General features: G+C 39.5%; 1 protein-coding gene across 2 annotated transcripts in view; it reads left to right on the top strand.

The window, feature by feature from the left end:
* The first annotated feature begins 3,809 nt into the window (after positions 1-3,809).
* LOC148508469 (uncharacterized) overlaps positions 3,810-19,800 on the top strand; it is a 30,701-nt gene continuing 14,710 nt past the window's right edge. Inside the window, exons 1-4 of one of the 2 annotated variants that reach the window (XM_088444578.1) lie at positions 3,810-4,008; positions 7,209-7,454; positions 11,868-12,910; positions 13,819-14,027. In XM_088444578.1, coding sequence (XP_088300704.1) covers positions 11,924-12,910; positions 13,819-14,027 — 1,196 coding nt within the window. In that variant the 5' untranslated portion in view covers positions 3,810-4,008; positions 7,209-7,454; positions 11,868-11,923. Of the gene's footprint in view, positions 4,048-7,208; positions 7,455-11,867; positions 12,911-13,818; positions 14,028-19,800 lie in introns of both variants that reach the window. The other variant, XM_088444579.1, reaches the window with a different exon arrangement.

Genomic DNA, 19,800 nt, shown 5'->3' with positions numbered 1-19,800 from the left:
CACACTGTCAGCTGAAGCGGAACGTGACACGTCAACGGCTCCTTCTTCATTTTCTCCCGCAACTGGGGCTGCCAGGAAAAAACTTAGGTATCCTAAGCAACCCGCTGGCGGTGATGCAGGGCAGGCAGGACCAAGTTTGGACATCTGGTCCGGACTGAAGGACCTGGCAACAATTTCTGACATGTCTACTGTCACTGCATATGATACTGTCACCATTGACAGAATGGTGGAGGATTACATCGGTGACAGCATCCAAGTAGGCATGTCAGACAGTCCATACCTGTACTGGCAGGAAAAAGAGGCAATTTGGAGGCCCCTGTACAAACTGGCTCTATTTTACCTGAGTTGCCCCCCCTCCAGTGTGTACTCCGAAAGAGTGTTTAGTGCAGCCGGGAACCTTGTCAGCGAAAGGCGTAGGAGGTTGCTTCCACAGAATGTGGAGAAGATGATGTTCATCAAAATGAATTATCAGCTCTTCCAGGGAGACCAGCCTCCAGAAGGTAAAGAGGGACCTGTGGTGGTGGATTCAAGTGGGGACGAGTTAATACTTTGTGAGGATGAGGATGTACACACTGAAGAGGGTGAGGAATCGGTGGATGAGGAGGATGAGGATGACATCTTGCCTCCGTAGAGCCAGTTTGTGCAGGGACACATTAATTGCCAGCTTGTTTTGTGGGGGCCCAAACGAACCAATCATTTCAGCCACAGTTGTGTGGCAGACCCTGGCGCTGAAATGATTGATTTGTTAAAGTGTGCATGTCCTGTTTATACAACATAAGGGTGGGTGGGAGGGCCCAAGGACAATTCCATCTTGCACCTCTTTTTTTCTTTGCATTATGTACAGTTTGGGGCCTAGTTTTTCTAACTGCCATCCTGCCTGCCACTGCAGTGTCACTCCTAGATGGGTCACGTGTTTGTGCCGCCCACTCGTGTCGCTTAGCATAGTCATCCAGCTACCTCGGTGCAACCTTTTGGACATAAAAACACTATTGTGAGGTGTGAGGTGTTCAGAATAGACTGGAAATGAGTGGAAATTAAGGTTATTGAGGTTAATAATAGCATAGGAGCAGAAAAACCTACAAATTCTGTGATTTTAGCTGTTTTTATGCTTTTTTTCAAAAAAATACAGATCCAAAACACAAAACCCAGAACCCAAAACACGGAAGGGTGGTTTTGGCAAAACCAATCCAGATCCAAAACACGAAGAAAGATCCAGATCCAAAACCAAAACACAAAACACGAAAAGTGGCCGATGCACACCCTAATATATATGTATATATATATATATATATATATATATATATACACTTTTGTATAGTAGTGTGCATATATATATATATATATATATATATATATATATACACACAGCCATGGCCAAAAGTTTTGAGAATGACACAAGTATTGGTTTTCACAAAGTTTGCTGCTTCAGTGTTTTAAGACCTTTTTGTCAGATGTTACTATGGTATACTGAAGTAAAATTACAAGCATTTCATAAATGTCAAAGGCTTTTATTGACAATTACATTAAGTTTATGCAGAGTAAATATTTGCAGTATTGACCCTTCTTTTTCAAGATCTCTGCAATCTCTGCAATAGCAAAGCATGGTATTTATGCTTTGACACTCCAGTAGTCAGCATCATTTTTTTCTAGCAGGTTTTATGTAAAAAAAAAAAAAAAAATGCACCCACTCTAAATTGTAACCAGCATCAATGGTAACAGTCTAGGCTGGCAGTGGTAAATTGTCCACCTGCCCCAAGATATTCACCTTGGAACTGAATTACCTATTAAATTTCTGAATGGTACCTCCGGACACCGCACATTTCTGTTCGCAGAAACATAGGAGCTTCAAAAATGTGACATTGGGCCGCAAGGGAGCAAATTGCCGTGACGTTGCATGCATTTCTATGCCGTTCCAATGGCAATTCGCCCCCTTCGCACCTACTTGGTTTGACCCCCTGACGTCACAACTGCATACCTCCCATTCAGCAGGACAGTCCCGTTTTTCTGTCCTGCTGTCCCACCCACGGGCCGCAGTGTCCAGGGGTGGGAGGGAGTTGGGGAGAGCACATACCGCTGCTCTGCATAGCAGAGCAGTGGGTGTGCAGGAGGTGAACAGATGCTGTGTGCAGGGAGAGCCTGGGGGCTGCCCAGCATCTCAGAGTGCTGGTCACGCCCCCTATAGTGATCAACGGAGGTTGGCGCGAGACTCCGCCCCATTTCCAAGAGGCCCCGCCCCCTTTTTGGACTTTGTGGGAGGTATGCAACTAAGTACAATTAGTTAAACGTGCGATTAGTTAAAATCAAGCTGTCTGAATAGTTAATTGCCGGCCAGGCAATCAGGAGCTTGTGTTATTTTCAAGACAAAACACAATCAATCATGTGCTTGGGGGTTGCAAACTAACGCCAATGTGTGGGCTTTAAAGCATCGCCAGGTATTATTGGTTTTCATCTTTTAAATTGCTGGGTGTGGTGGAGGGTGTGATGACTTGTACGTAGACAGATCTCATGCACCAGGTATAGGGCTGGTGCAAGTGCGCTCTAATAAAGATACTTCCACAATTGCAACTACACAGTTGTGTACAACTTTGCATATGGACGAATATCGACATTTAGGGTCTGAATCAGCAGGGATCGCAACTGCATCCAAACTGCGTAATCGCATGCAATGCTGCTGCGAAAATATGTTAATGTCTGCCACCTCTCAGCCAGCAAAGAGACGCCCACTACTGCTTTCTCACTTCCGTAATACCTCGCAGTCCTTCATATACACATCGGCCCCTCACGCACAATTACAGCAGGTCTGACCTGTCTCAGAAATTGCAAGCCTCGTCGCACGCAGTGGGTACTCAAGCTGTGTATGCAATCGCAGTGGCTAATTTATGCATGCCCATGCAACGGTGTTCCAATGGACAGGCACGCCTGCATTTCTCCGACCGCTCTCCCGTCACCAGCCCCAAACGCTCATGGCCTGTCACTCGCTCTGCGATGGCCGATCGCGGTACGCAACCATCGGGCCGATCTGCGTACGCAGTTGCAATTGCGATCCTAATCCATGCTGAATCAGGCCCTTAGTTCCGTGCACGCAGTGAGTGCAACTACAGCCAACTTACATGCAACCCAGCCCGAGTGACTTTTAGAAAAACAGTGCAGAATTAATAGAGTGCAAAAATAATTTTTTATTTATGTCATTTTTTTTTCTTTTTTTTGTAAAGTTTACTGATCCTTGCTCTGAAGCAAGCCTGGTCAGTCTTTATTTCTTCTCCTGCTTTTCTTTCTAATGTTTCTGTGGTGTTTATGCTGAAACTGTTAAAAAAACAAACAAACAAACAAACAAACAAACAAAAAAACACTTCAAATAATTACTTTAGTACTAGTTATGCAGTAGGTAATTTTACTGTTTCTCCTTGAAGGAACTGTTGTGGCGTATTTTTTTCATATTTAACATCTATTTAATAATTTTGAATGCTGTCCAATCTCCATCCTATGTAGTTGGAGCCTAGGCGAATGATAGATACAAAATACAAAATATTTGATAACACATTTTTAAAACATGTTTTTTAATTTGCATAAATTTGCCCACAATATTTCTGAAAACAATCATCCTGGTTGTACAAAACGTGTATTGCCAAAATCCTTATTATAGCAACCTCCATTAAATGGCACCTGTAAGCCCTCTCTGTACACTAGTGTGAAGACACTTTCTAAACAGAGATTTACAATATTAAACTAAAACGCTGTCGCCATCTGATGACGTTTCCATATGCCATCGCTTCGTAACATCTAGCTTGGCCGCTAGTTGGCAACAGATCCCTCTACTGTTGAGAGTGTCTTGATGATGTGAGAGGCTCCGGGTGTCGCAGAATGTTAGCGTCACTCACCGGAAGAAGCTGATGAATAGGAAAGTTGTCTATGCACCGGGAAGCGATCTTGAGATGTGACCTCGTGACTCCGAGCCCTGTATTTCTGGTGCGGGCGGCGACCTCTGTACCCCAAGCGGCTCCTGCTGCTGTGAGTGTACCATGATCATCTTATGGGTCTCGTCTTCGTGTACGTCTCTATATGTCTCATAAGAGGGGCTTTGTGTTACCCACAGTCATAATAACCTTAGTGCTACATTGAAGTCCAAGTAACAAACTTCCCTTTTTTTTTTGACACTTGCTGCTTTGTGATGCTTATTACATTACTAAACCATATCATGCCTATTTATTGCTGTAACTATAATGCCACATTACATTTATTTTCTTAAAACTTTTTAACATTTATTTTATTAGATTAAAGTAATAACTATACAGATTATTTTTTTTAATGCTATAAAAGTGCATTAGAAATGTTAGTTGAAATCACACAATACTTAACACTGAGCGTGCTCTGTTTTGCATAAGTTTGATTTCCCATGTATTTAGCTGAATGGTGATCTCTGCTTAATGCAATGTTGGGCAACAAATGGTCCACCAAGCCCCTCACCTGAGACCCCCGTTCCTTCCTGTTTTGTCTTATTTGTTTATCATAGTTTTTAAAAACTGTTTAAAGACCTGATGATATGTTATTACTCGGAGTTGTCTCTTTCATTGATTAAATGTAATTTTTTAACTTGTTACTGAGACTAAAAGCAGTGTGCAGCCCTACTGGAGATTGGTGGATCGCCATTTTAGGCCCCCGAAGAATATCTGGTTGCACATCATTATTTTAAAGCAAGAACTGCTTGTCAGAAGTGCATTTCCTGACAGATCTCTCAAAAGCAATAAAATTAATTAATTGTTGTATGTAAAGAAAGTTGTATTTTTTTTTTTTGGGGGGGGGGGATGAGTGTTGAAGCTCCATTATCTTTCTAGATTTGTTATTTTTAAAGCAGATTACGTCAGTCTTTTTTTTTGATGGTTTTGTAGTTCTTTAGATGGAGTAATCCTCGTGATGTAAGAAAGTGGGCAAAGGTTAGGCCTCACCACTAACACACCCCTCAAAATGTTCATTGAATGCACTGGCAGTAGCATAGCTGTCAGGGAGCATTGTAGTAGTATTACTGGTGTTAGCAGGTGCATGATAAATTACTAATGGCATTCCAGAGTTATAGGATTTGAAGTGTTTTAAAGAAAATTGTCTTTCGCTGCTCAATGTTTCTATTGCAAGGAGCTTTGGTAGAGAATGCGATAAGTTCTATTGATTCCATAAGGCAGGGATGGAGAACCTCAGGCGCGGGGGCCATATAAGGCCCCCGGTATCATTCTGTCTGGCCCTCTGAGCTTTTCTCTGCTAGCCTCATTTGGCTAGCAGGGTGCCTAGAATGGCACCTTGCAGCCACAATCTATACAGCAGTGCCACCTGGAGCGTCCATAGGACACTTCAGACAGTCACACAGCTGCCCTTACAGCTCCCCGGAGCATCCTCAGGATGCTCCAGGCATTGCTGTAATCACCGGCGATTGTGGCCCCGCACCCGTCTGACATCACACGGAGGGGGCGCGATCTGCACCGGGCCCGCAAATAATGTTATATACAGTATATGAAAATGGCCCACGGCAGGAAAAAGGTTCCCCATCCCTGCCATAAGGCATCTCTGAAAGAATTGGTGAGCCGATGTCTGTGGAATTGAACGCCCCCTTAGATTTGTTGGTTTTCAGGTTGTGTATGAACCATTCCATTTTTAGTGCAAATTTAGACAGGACATTTTAACATTAAAATGGGAACACTGGAAATAACCCAGGGAAGGTGATATCCAGGCTCTGCGAAATAGGGCATTTGATTTTGGCTTAGAATTTGTAGTTCTTGGTGGTCAGGCCTTTTCAGATTTAGGTCCCCAAGAACCACCCACTCGCTTTTTACATTTTGGAGAAGCAGTGCTGCATAGAAAGTGTATTCTATTATTTAGGGACTGGAGAGCAGTTTATTGTTTTCAATAGAAGTCAGCTATAATGATTGAGTTGGTAATAGGAAGGCATATTTTCTCAGCTAAGTGTTCAAATGCAGCAAGACTGCACAAGCTAATTAATGTCTGTAATTCGGGAAATTTTCTACATAGAATGTATGTCCTAAGAGCTGTATATACTTGAATGGCAATAGATCTAGACACTTTTTTTCAAAGACTTATGACTGTAGGTTTAGTTATAGTGCACCAATCCCTTAATTCATCCAGTCTAAGTATTCATATATTTACAAGGGCAACAGTCGGTTGCTCTAGGTGCTTGAAAGTGATTCTGGGCCTTATTCAGAGATGGACGGTATTCCGATGTTTTTACAAATGGCCGATGTTGTAGTACTACACATGCCTCCCGGTGGTCTTGCGATGGCAGTCACAGAGAGGATTTATTTGCAAAATGATTAACAGTCAGGGACCGTATTTTGGGCAGCAACGGGTGGGGAAGGACTAGTGACTCAAACGCAGGTGTGTTGCGAACGATTTGGGGCAGCTTGCAACTGCGATCCTGTATGCAGTCAAGATGGCTCCGGCATTTTAGTTCCATCAGCCATTCTGTGTGGCCAATAGGGCTACTCAGGCGGTCGATTATCGATAGATGTGTGTCCTATGAACTGCGTCTTTGTGCACAATCGGCTGCAACATTTGCATAATTACGAACAACCACTGCGTACAAAGACGCAGTCGCGATGGCATTAGAGTGCATCTCTGAATCAGACCGATTGTCAACAATGTTGGCATCTGTAGAGAAGGACCACAATTTGTTTTAACAATTTGATGAATACAAATATAGAAATTTCAAGAAATGTTTGTGCCTTCAGAGAGGCAAGATTACTCCTTATATTCAACATATTAATACATTACTGACATGTTTTTACCCCTCGCCACAAAGGTTATTTAGTAAAGTACAAAGTTGTTATGTAAACTATGGAAAGCTCAGAACAGAGGCTATTGGTTAGGAACTATGGTAATTACAGGCAAGATTCTTGCATTTATCTCTTCTGTCATGTGCTAAATGGTAACAAATCTTCCACCCCAAGACAGTCTATTAAATACTTTTAAGATGGCGCTGTGTAAAAACACATCTAATACAACGGGTGATTCTGTTTTTGTTAATTATTCTGTTTAAAGTTTACAAGTTAGAAGTAGATTCTAATTAGTTTATCAGACCCAAATATACCTATTTGCTTCTGTGGAGTATGCTTGTTATGGCTGCTATGGGTAGCACAATGCAATGCAGCTTTGCGACTGTGTGAGTCACCCTTTTACAATTTAATTTTGTGTTTCCTTCCCTACAGGTGTTACTTCTCAGGATCTAAGCACTAGCAGCTTGGTGATGATGTCACGGGGGAGAGACATCTTCTGTTAACTGCTGCTGTAATGCTTGCAAAGTTGCAATGGGTAATGTGAGGTGTAACTAACGGCCACAATCATTGCACACAGTTGTGATGTAACTGCAGGGTGCTCTTCCTCCACCACTACTGCATTCTAAAGAGGTACCAAGCCAAAACTGCTACTGCGGTTCACAGAAGCACAGTCAAAAGGTATTTATGAAGTGATGATCATAAAACAAAATACACAGATCTATTTCTCCTTTAATACTCCCTGGCAACCTTTACAATTTACATGAGTCCATTCTAGATAGATATAGACATGTAGGACCAAATGTAGTAGCCAGCGATGTGCAGGAGCTGGCCAGATAGCCGCTAGATTTAAAGCGGAGATTAGTTTTAATGCCAAATCAGGTTGGTTTCGCCTTACAACTCATTTCCACTTTAAACATATCTACCAACCATCCTGATTTTGGTGGGACTGTCCCACCGTCACCCCTTGCCACGGTGGCTAAAGGTTGGGAGGTAACTCTTCTTACCACTGCTCTACATAAGAGTAGCGATTAATGAATGCTGCAGCATCTAAATAGTATAGAGAGAGCTGCTGGGGGTGGCTTTGAAAGTGCTTGGTCCACTCTCAGCGTGATGTGGAAGAAGGGTGTGGCGTGCAGCCATGCCACCACCGTGATACGAAAGACGCACCTTTGCTACTTCTTAGTGCGCCATAGGTGCTGAAACAAGGTCCTCATCTCCCAAATGTGGGGAAGTATGCTTTAAATCGAATTGCTATCTTGCCAGAATTGCACCGTTGCCAGCGTTATCACCAGCTATTACATTTTAGGCCGTAGTGTTTAAAAACTCCCCATGAGGTTGTACATAATGTGGCTCCTTCATTTTCCCACTGACTTCCTATGTTGTGTCTGGAAAACATATTGTAAATACAGGCACAATAGTGATGTGAGATCTAGGATGACACAATGTACCGCAGAATAAAATAAATTATCAGAGAATTATAATTCAGAGAGATTGAAGTGGAAATGGAGAAATAACCTAGCCGGTATGACCTATAACCTTATTGTGCCTTTTTTTTTTTTTTTTGCTACATGATTATTTAATTTTAAGCAGCTATTTCTGTACCTAAATATGTTGTACAAACTGCTGAAGATGTGTGGTAGCCTTTATAACATTCCAGCTCCTGTAGCAATGTGCAGACCAGATCTTCATCTCATTGGTGATATTGTAGCAGGTTCCTTGATAAAGAATTTCCTGCTCTTTAAATATTTTTGTTCACTAATTTGATTAAAAGCAATAATGTAACAAGTAGTATTATTACCAACCAATCGCATCATACAAGTTTTTTGCTAAAGAAAACTTTGGTAGTGTAAAGGCCTCTCACTTTGTTGAAATAAGGGTTTCACGCACTGCTGTGATATTTGCAAAGTTGCAATTGATGCTGGGAGGTGTAATCTACTGCCGCAGTCTTGTCATTGCATACAAGGCTGTGGTGTAACTTTAGCCCCTTCTTCCCCAGGACTGCATTTAGGCAAGAGTTTCACAGCTGCTTTAGAGATTCACGGAAGATTCTACAGAAAACAATTCTGGGGTCAAAATACATTTTGCGCTGTTGTTATTTTGTAAGGTAACACAGCTGAGTGAGTGTGTCTCAGAGTGGAGATTGGGACAGTTGTGAGGGGTGCATTAGTGTTAGTAGCATTTCCATCAGCTCAAATTTAAAATTATGAAAGCTGATTTGACCAGAACTAGCTTCTCTCTCTTAAATCTAAGTACTTGTATAACTGGCAGACCTCCTCGATTGGGTATTTGTTTGTCAGGATTCCGGTAGATCTAGATATCACCATTGATTGTAACTACTCTATCCTTTTACAGCAATTTAAAACCCTAACTAAATAGTGGACCAATTATGAGATATCATGGCTTGGTAGGCTGGCTGCTGTAAAGATGATCCTCCTCCCGAAATTATTATATTTCTTTCAGGCCATTATATATATATATATATATATATCTATATCTATATCTGCATCCATTTATTAATCAATATTGTGACCACCTCTTTCTTTTATGGAAGGGACAGCGTTCCAGAATCTCTTGTGTCCGCCTGTTTAGATTTAAGATAAGAGTGGGAATCGCTGCACCCAAATTAGAATTTTATAAACTTGCAAGTTTGTTGGCACAGCTTTCTGATTGGTTTACCACTACATCTCCTAAACCCAGGGTGGACGTTGAGCATTTTCGGTCCGATCCCCTGCCCTTAGAGGGCCTCCTTTGACTAGATCCCGGACATAGGCTGATACCAGATACAACTTACTGGTGTTTTTGGGTTGCCCTCAGCTCATTTATCTTTGAAAGCTGTGGCTAAACTGGTCCCAGACATTTCCTTATCTTCCTGGTTAGATCTGAGTCTGAGTAAGTATTAACCTACTAGAAAGTACTGGTGTCAAGTCGTTTGCACAGTTGCAATCTCAATACAGTATTCCTGCTCGTGATTTCTAGAAGTATCTTCGTGTTTGGCATTTCCTTCTAACTTTACAAACGGGCCCCATGACTAAATTTATTCACAATTCATAGAACTAACATTTCAATAAAATACTGTAAGCATACTGATGAAAGGGAAACAAGATTAATTGTTGTTGGAAAAATGTATATGTGATAACGTCCCAGTACCAAAAAATGTATGCATATGAAGAGTCACTGGTTAAAAAAATCAAGCCTGACCTGCAGATAGGAGTGGAAAATGGTAAGTTACCGTGTCCGAGAATAAGTGTCCGTACCGTCCAATGCAAGTTTTTGTAGAGATGGAATAATTCCTGCAGCTCTGTGCAGTCCCGCTTCGGGTAATATTGTTCCACTGGAGAGTATTTCAGGATGGAAGGATTCCTGCAGCTCTGTGCAGACCCGCTTGGGGTAATATTGTTCCACAGGAGAGTATTTCAGGATGGAAAGATTCCTGCCGCTCTGTGCAGTCCCGCTTGGGGTAATATTGTTCCACGGGAGAGTATTTCAGGATGGAAGGATTCCTGCCGCTCTGTGCAGTCCCGCTTGGGGTAATATTGTTCCACAGGAGAGTATTTCAGGATGGTAGGATTCCTGCCGCTCTGTGCAGTCCCGCTTGGGGTAATATTGTTCCACTGGAGAGTATTTCAGGATGGAAGGATTCCTGCAGCTCTATGCAGACCCGCTTGGGGCGATTCCTGTTAAGCAGATAAGGAGGCTGCTCTGGGCCCTCTTCCATTACAAATTGCAGTTGATGTATTTCAAAATATTAATAAATACTTTCGATATAAAAATATGGAGGCTGTGGGAGAGTTTTGTGGGGCATGACACAGGGCTCCATAAGGCCATAGCCACTCAGAAGTCTTGTGAGAGGAGATTACCAGAGGCAATGTGCATGTCAGAATCAGATGTCAGAGGGTGAAAGAATTTTGAGATGACATTTGATATGTATGAAGGGAGCTGGATGGTGTTATGGGTGAGTAATTTGTATTGGATTCAGGTCTATTCGGGGAACCTGTGTCATGATTTGCAAAGTGGTGCCGCGGATGTGGAGCGACTAGAGCAGAAGATCAGACCTGCTGTGATGTTTAAGTGAACTGAAGCAGGGATAGAGGGGTGATGAGGCAAGGTGGGAAATGTTGAATGTATGAAAGTGTTGGTAACATCTGGTTGTGCAACAGGTTTGGGAGGTTGAGTTGATAGTATTGTTATTATTGACATAGTATTCACTGTAGGTCCGGTGCAGGACAGGGTGTCAGACCTTAGAAAGGGGGCGTGTCCATGAGAAATGGAGATGACTTTAAGACACGCCCCCTTTTCATCCTTCTTAGGGGACTTTCCAGCACTTACGGACATGCTGGGCTGCCCCCAAGCTATCCCCTCTCTGTGAATATATGCCGTGTGCATGGCATCTATTCACCGGTGGTGAGCGCTGCACCACAATTTTTCCCACACGCAGGACTATTATTGTTTTTTTTAATGTGTTTTTTTGATTCATAAGTATTTGGAACAAATAATTAAAACATTGTGCAATGTCATACAAATAAAATCTACTCTTTTGATAATTACATCTGCCCTTTCTCTGTAGAAATAATGCTGCAAAAATTGGCTAATGATTTAAGAGAAGCGTAGTGTTTCACCTATATGCTGGCAGTCATACGGTGGGAACTTGAAGATAATATTGTAAATGTAAGAGCGGCATTTATCCTATACCAACAAGTGTAAAGCTGCATACACACACAACGATTTTGTTACCAACGATTTTCTGTCAGATTATCTGTCAGATTTTTTAACGTGTAATGAACGATTTTTTTGAACTACAAACGATTATTGCATATTCCCTTAATGAAAATCGTTCAGTTGGTCAGCCTGACTGAACTACAAACGTGAACGCGCATGAACGATAATCGTTCATCGTTTTAACTCAGGAAGTGAATGATTTTTACTACGATTGAACGATAAACGATATCGTTAACAATAATCGTTCAAAAAATAGTATTTTAGAAATAATTTCAAATGTTTTAGTTAACTTAAAGAGAGAGGTAATTCTTCATATTTAAATATTTTTTTACCAGTACTGTGTGTATAACATCTGATGTGTGTTTATTCATCTAGGGAGAAAAGTACAGAAAGAAAAAACAAATTGCTTGGAGTTGTGCGATTTACCAAACATGGCTCTCCAACCAGAGACAAAGAAAGTCAGATCTCTAAGTCTTGCAGGAATTGCCCAAGTCTCCAACGACATATCGAGAAAATTCTTGGATCGCAACGATTTGTCGAGGCTTTTAAAGATTGCCTCAAACCTTCTCAAAGATCACACGCGGGTCTTAGTGGAGCTGGATAGTTTCTTTGTTTATGACCCAAATGCCAAAATAAAGCTGGTGTTTGTGGAAGACAGTGTATTGGTGAAGAATATTTTTATTATGTCCTCCTCTATGCAGCAACTGGCGCAGAAGTCCCCTGAGAATCTTTATGTAGATCTCCTAAGCAATGTTGGCCCTGGGCTGAATCTGTACAGCGTTTCCTGTGAAAATGAATCTGGTTGGAAGATATGTGCTAGTTGCATATCAAAAACAAATAACCAAGATACACTAAGGTTCCTTATTGTATCTGTTCTACAGAGTATACCAAAAATGAAAGCGCAGATTAAATCCATTATAATACATCCAGAGATCACCGATTCTCTGGACTTGAGTATGCTGTTACCAAACACGTCAGTGAAGCATTGCATGTTGCTCATTGTGAAAGTTTTGGAACAGAAAACTGCTCATCTACAATCTGCTACCCAGGCTCAAATTAAGTCTATTTTACAAAGCCTGTTTCATGCACGCTCCCTAAAAGTGTACAATCGTCACCTCAATGACCTGAAGGCAGCATGTCCTGCAGAATTTTTCCAGTACTACGTTGATACATGGCATCCAAGCAGAAAAGTGTGGTGCACAAAGGACAGCAGAAGGTTAAGAACAGACAAATCAATCTATGCCTATGTTGCATCTCTGCATTACACGCTTTCCTCAAAAACGGGTATTTTACCCTCTCTCTATCAGTGCCTGCGTGTCATTCTGCGTGATACCTATGAATTAAAGAGCGTGCCAGATTCTTTACTTGATGTGGATTCTCCGCCTGTGCCTGACTCTTCTACAAGTGCTTCTGTTGAGGTATGATTCAAAGATCCTAATGTAGGAATTATCTTTGTTACATTTATAATTTGGATTCACCAAACAAGAACTGCTGAACAGAATGTGACATGGGAAACTCAATTAATTTGCAAATTATAAATGTAACAAAGACAATTCCTAGATGTGGTGTGTCTGTAATGTATTATTATTTATTTGTAAAACGCAACAATGTGTCTACAGCACCGTAAATGGGGGGTAAACATACAAACATTGGCTACCAGAGCATAAGTAATATGAGGCTGGAGAAACACGGTGGAGGGGGGCATGAGGACAGAGACACTGGGTGGCATGACATGAGGCTGGAGAGACACGGGGCCGTGATATGATGGAGGAAAGGCACGGGAGAGTTTTGTGGATGGAGAGACATCGGGGCTGGTGTGGCAATGGGTTCGTAGAGATAAAGTAAGGGGGCATGATGCCAGAGAGACCATTGATGGATGGGGCTGATGGGACCTGAGAAGCACAAGAGAGGGGGAGCATGAGGCCAGAGAGACACAGGTGGAGTCTGGAAAATACAATGAGCTGGAGAGAGACCGTGGAATGAGTGTATATGGTGGCTACAAAAGCTAAAGAACCGGTCCAAAATACAAGTTGTCAACCTAGCAACTAGCACTCTAATGGCACTCAGCATGTGGGCATTATTTTATTTTATTTTTTTACTTTAAGGAGACTTTACATGTGGTCACAGTGCTAGGTTCATGGGTTCAATTTCAACCTATCTATGTGGAGTTTGTTTTCCTAATGTGAAGTGCATTGAGTCCTATTGGGAGAAAGTCTTTATATCAATTGTGTAAACCATACTGTACATGGACTATAATTGTTTCAAGCCTTTGTAGCGTAACTATATATGTCTAATTGCATTTTAATCCGTTCTTTGAATTTGTTAGGCATGTGACGATAAGAAAAATGAGTTGGAACAAATGGAGTTTTACAGTTGGGATGACTTTTGGACCTTTCTGAACTTTTGGTGTGAAGAACAAAAGATTATTTTTGTCATTCGCAATTCTGTGCCACTCGGCAATGAAGATATGAGTCCCACCCGGATGCAGTCTTTGAAGTACAGTATGGTGAACCTTGGATGCAGCAGTTACACCAGGTACCTGGTATTGTTTGTCTTTTAGGTAATCGGAACAGGGAGTGGGTTTATATTCATTATATAGAGTTATGTTGTGCGGGAATAATATTTGTATTTGGATCTTTGGAGTGTCTCTAAGTACTGAATTATGAGAAACAATGAAAAGTGGCAATAATTTTAATAGGCTTCTTCACAAGTAGACGGCCCTCCAGATCTATTGCAACAATTATTGTGATCAGTAATTAGAACTTGCTACAGTTTAGTAATAACGGAGATCAGAACAAAATGGTAACAGATCTATATTTACATCTTCTTCTAGCATAACTATGTTTTTTTTTTTTTTGGAATTGAAATAGAAAGATGCACAGTCTAGAGCGACATAAACTAAACCACACTAATAGTGTGACAAATGAAACAAGCCTTTATACAGGGGTATTTTGCCTGTACCATCCCCTGTGCGGATGTACACGTCGGTGAGGGTTTGTTCTTGTATGCCTCGCAGTACAGTCAGCTATTCAGCGCAAGGAAGGGGAATAAAGTGTTATCACATGTGGCCTGACTGCAGCTTTTGTTTTATCTTTGTTGAGGCAATACTGTCTTTATTTTAACAAATGTGGGAGCATTAGGTGAAGGATAAGTAAACAGTGTTCTACAAACAGAAGAGAGTTGATTGGGAGCTATATACGATGATCGGTATACAATAAAAATACCTACTAATACACACATAATCAATAGCTGCAATCTGATTGGATAATTACCAAATTCAAACCAAACAAACAAACATCAGACAGCTTTTGTTGCTATGGAAAGTGGACACCAAATGGAAAGATGATAATTTTATATGTAACAATCTCTCTGTATGAGAAAATCTATACACCGTCAGTCTCACAACACTGTAAAATGGTATCGGTCATGCTCAAAATAGCAATACCGATGCTCTATATCCAATTACTAGAACTTGCCAGTGTCCGCTCATCTGTGCTGAGTATCTGTCCGTCTTCATGCGGTTTTGTGGCCTAGAACCATGTATGTCAATGAATTAAAGAGACAACTAAGCGAAACCCAATGCTATAAAAAACTTAACTTTAATCCCACTCAGGATTTTCTTAAGAGTTATAACAATTTAATATCTCAAGCTTTAACAGATGGAATTATATCCAAAAAAGATTTTGAGTTTCTCAGAGTGGACAACCCGAAGGTACCAACATTATACCTTCTCCCCAAAATCCATAAAAATAATCAAACACCTCCTGGTCGTCCAATTGTATCTGGAAAAGGGAGCCTGACTGAGAAAGCTAGTACCTTCATTGATCAATATCTCAGACAGTATTTATTAACCTTACCTTCTTATGTCAGGGATACAATGGACGTGTTAACCAAACTTCATGATCTAGTTGTAGTTCCAGGAACATGGATAGCCACCTATGATGTAGAAAGCTTGTACACCAGCATACATCATAGAAGAGGAATTGAAGCTGCCAAATATTTTCTGGATATGAGTAGAAATCAAGAACTCAAGACCTTCTTACTCTCACTATTAGAATTTGTATTAACTAAAAATTATTTCACATGTGATGATCAATTCTATCTCCAGGTTAGAGGCACGGCAATGGGCACCGCTTGTGCGCCAACCTATGCCGGCCTCTACCTGGGGTGGTGGGAGCGTGAACAAGTCTTTACTGAGAATCATGAAAAGTATACGGACCATATCTTGATTTATTTGAGATATATTGATGATATCCTGGTCCTCTGGGACGGTGAACAAAAACTTTTGGAGGAATTTATTGGCATATTAAATAACAACAGTTTGAACTTAAAACTCACGGGAGAAGCGAGTCAATCCACAGTCAATTTTTATGGATTTGACTATCAAAATTAAGGAAGATGGACAGATTATTACGGACATTTTTAGAAAAGCAACGGCGACCAACAGCATCTTACATTTCGATAGTTCTCATTTACCAGCAACTTTGAGGGGTATTCCAAAAGGAGAACTATTGAGAACTAAAAGAAATTGTGCAGAGAATGAAACTTTTCTGGAAAGAGAGGAGCAATTATGCACAAGATTAACTCAAAGAGGATACAGTAGGAGGTTGATAAAGAGAGCTTGTCACAAGGTTAAATTTCAACACAGGGAATCTTTATTGATTCCTAAAATTAAAATTAGAAAAGAAGAACCAGTGAGGTACATGGGAACATTTAATAGTAAATGGAAGGACATCAACAACATTTTACAGAAACACTGGCCGGTTCTTATGACAGATCAGGATCTAGCAACAGTACTTCCAAAGAAGGTCCAAACAAGCTGGAGACGATCCAAAAATCTTAAGGATCTCCTGGTTCAAAGTCATTTAACATCTGACAAGAGACCGATATATCCTACCAAAGGCTCCTTTAGCTGTAAGAGTTGCAAAGCCTGTCAATATATGACTCCGACCAAATTTTTTTATGACATCTCAGGCAGGAAATGGAACATCAATAATTACATAAATTGCAACTCTGCAGGTGTCATTTATCTTTTAAAATGTCCATGCAATAAAATCTATATTGGAAAAACTATTAGACCTCTTAAAATAAGATTACTGGAGCATGTTAACCGTATCAAACATGCTAGATCCGACAGAAACAATTTAAAAACTCTGACCCCTGTAGCTAATCATTTTCTGCGATTTCATGAGGGAAATCCAAAAGATCTTCGTGCTTTTGGTATGAAACAGATCCAACTTGGAGTGAGAGGTGGAGATCTTGATAAGGAACTCTTGAAGTTGGAGACTAAGATGATCTTTTTGATGCAAAGCCTACACCCTAATGGTCTTAATGAATTTAACAGTTTTCTACCATTTTTATAAATTGTTGGAATAATTTTTTTTATTATTTTTTATATATTTCCTTTCTAACCTATTATGTGGTACTCATAATTGTGATACATCAAATAGAATTTATTTATTATTTTACATTTGTAAGTTTCTACATACAGAATCATAATCACCAGTTATTTTACAAATATCTGGTGAATTATTCACGATTATCTATTCATTAATTGTTATTAATATTTTTCCATCAGGTTTAATTATTAGATGTCAAAAATTACTAGACCTCATCACATTAATTTCCTTTTATGCGGTGTTAATGGTATCTGTAGGTCAAATCATCACATGATATTCACATTATTATTTTTTATTTTCTCTTTTTTTCTTTTTTGTATCACATTTTTTTCACATATTTAGGTTTTTCAAACCTTAATCTTATGAAGGGTGATCCTAATCTTCATGCTCTTATTATCACTGTCACTGAGTTAATAAATAAACACTTTTTTATTATTATTTATTAGTAGTATCTTTATTCATTGTATCATTTATTTTCTTTTTTATTCATTATTCATTAATCTTTTACATTAGTATTCACCAGCATCACTATTCACTAAAAGCAGATGACATTTCATCTGCACACATTATGAATAAGGAACTTTTACAATCATATCCCTACAGCACATTTTAGTTTTATTTATCTTTTTATATACCCACACATTTAATTGATGTTATTTATATAATTAACATTATTCATTCATTTCCACATTTGTCACATTTTTCACTTTCACACACAGTGTGGCACACATGAAGTTAAAAAATTAATGTATATGGTTTCGTTTTTCAGATGTGTCTACCAGCTGTCTAGAAGATAATTTATGTATTTATACATAATGATTAATCAGGTTTCTATGTATACTTTTTGCTCAATAACAGACTCCATAGACAGGAGAACTATCGGTTTCGATATAAGGCATTTAATATGAATTTTGATGAGCTCCGTCTGTAGTAGTAAGTTTCATTCATAATAATTTCATCTCTTCATTTACCACTTGTTCCTGTTGATACAGCGTGATTGGCTGCAACAGGACATGTGGTACAAACATGAGTTTTCAATTGGTTTGCCTCCTGGGAACCTCTTATTGGCCATTGGGAACGTGATTGTATTGGACCCTTCCTATTGGCTCGTTGGCATCAATATTTATTCACCTCACGGCACACTCGGGTTGCCTTGAAAAAACTTGTAGATGTGAAACGTACGTCCGCGTAGGAGTAGTTTTAACTACTCTGATGTGTGTCTCCCAGAGCAAATTAGCTATTTGATTGTTATACCTATCCTCGTGGTGTCACAATGTTGTTTGGTCATTAAAACCTTTGATCCACACATTTGAATATGATGTGGACGTTAGTAATAATTTAACTATTGATTCCACTGTATTTTTATGCTGGCAGCAGTTTAATCAGTATACCAGCTGCACTTGTCAGAGAGCTAACTATTCAATTTAAACATCAATTCATAGTGCATTGACTAGTAACGCTCCGTTTTAGAGCTGACAGTGTTTAAACAGACATATGTATTTATGTCCAAAGCAATAGGCTGTGTACATATTAGCAACAAATGATTTATATTTAGATAATTTGCACTTTATCATCAAGCTGTCCAAATTGAGATGCAGCGTATTTTCATAATGTGCAACATTTAGAACAAAAAGTGCTGGATATACAATAATATATACAGTTAATGGGAAGTGCACTGTGTATGTTGTATGTGAAATAAACAAGCACGTTCTTCAATTGTATGCACTGCCTAAAACAAATAGCACTGAACATATAGATATAGATATCCACCAGGATACGCATGTTATATGTCACTATTGGAACAAAACCAGCAGGAATTCAACTGTTAAATTCATTCATGTCGCTTTAAGGACCTTACATTCCAAGCATTTAAATCCAGTGCTTTCTTCAACAGTGTATTTAGCTGCGAACCAACAGTGCATAATACGTATATATGCACATACTTAATATAATCTGTAGCGTGCATGTCTATGGCACATAACTACCTCAGCGATATTTCTGTGGTGTTCATAATTAAACACAGTATTTTTTGTGAGCTGTACACGGTTCAGAACTAACAGCGCATATCATACATACATATATATGTACATGTCCAATTGAGACTAGCAGTGCTTATAGGTCACTAATATATGACTTAAACAGATGCCATATACATGCTAATTATGACCTTATTGGATATATGTATTTGGGTGGCAAGGATGCGCTATTTCAATTGATTTATGCTCAATGCATCCAAATTGCAGTGGGTTGAGCAGTAAGAGTATATTTGAACGCATCACATGCTAACTATATTTCCAGCAATTACTGTGATTTTCAGAGTAACTCTTTACTCCTACCTTCAGCAGATTTAATTATCAGCTCTCTATGTGTTGTTAGTTTATTAATTGAGCTTGATATAACCAATATAAGGTGTATACCAACAGCGTTATTACTGGTTGAATCCGTATTGGATCATAATTCCATCTTAGTGTACACTTACAACCTTACTATATTTCCATAATAATCAGTGCTATCTCAGTATATTACTATTTACACAACAGTGACACCTATTGGCCAAAGATATGGCTGCACAATTTCATTTGGGATTGCTGAAATTGTAACAATGTCTAATTATTAAAGAAACATTATAGAGTGGATACTTTCTTGTAATAAGACAGTTACAAGTTACGACCTATTGGATACATTACTTCATACAGGCTGAAATGTCTGCCTGTTTTCTTATCAGGATCCTAATTCAAGGTATATAAACAACGGAAATTTAGGTTAACTATACCTTTAGTATTCTAGGGATAATAATGACACACACACTTATTTAATATTGTTTTATTTCTTTTTGATATTCATACTTCTTCATATTTCACGTAAGAGGTTTATATTTATTTTATTTCAATGAATTAAAAGGTATATTT

This window comes from Taudactylus pleione, unplaced genomic scaffold, assembly GCF_031769625.1.
Source record: "Taudactylus pleione unplaced genomic scaffold, aTauple2 ptg000366l, whole genome shotgun sequence".
Classification (NCBI taxonomy): Eukaryota; Metazoa; Chordata; class Amphibia; order Anura; family Myobatrachidae; genus Taudactylus; species Taudactylus pleione.
Note: the sequence above shows the minus strand (reverse complement) of the source record. Positions and strands in the feature narration are given on the sequence as shown.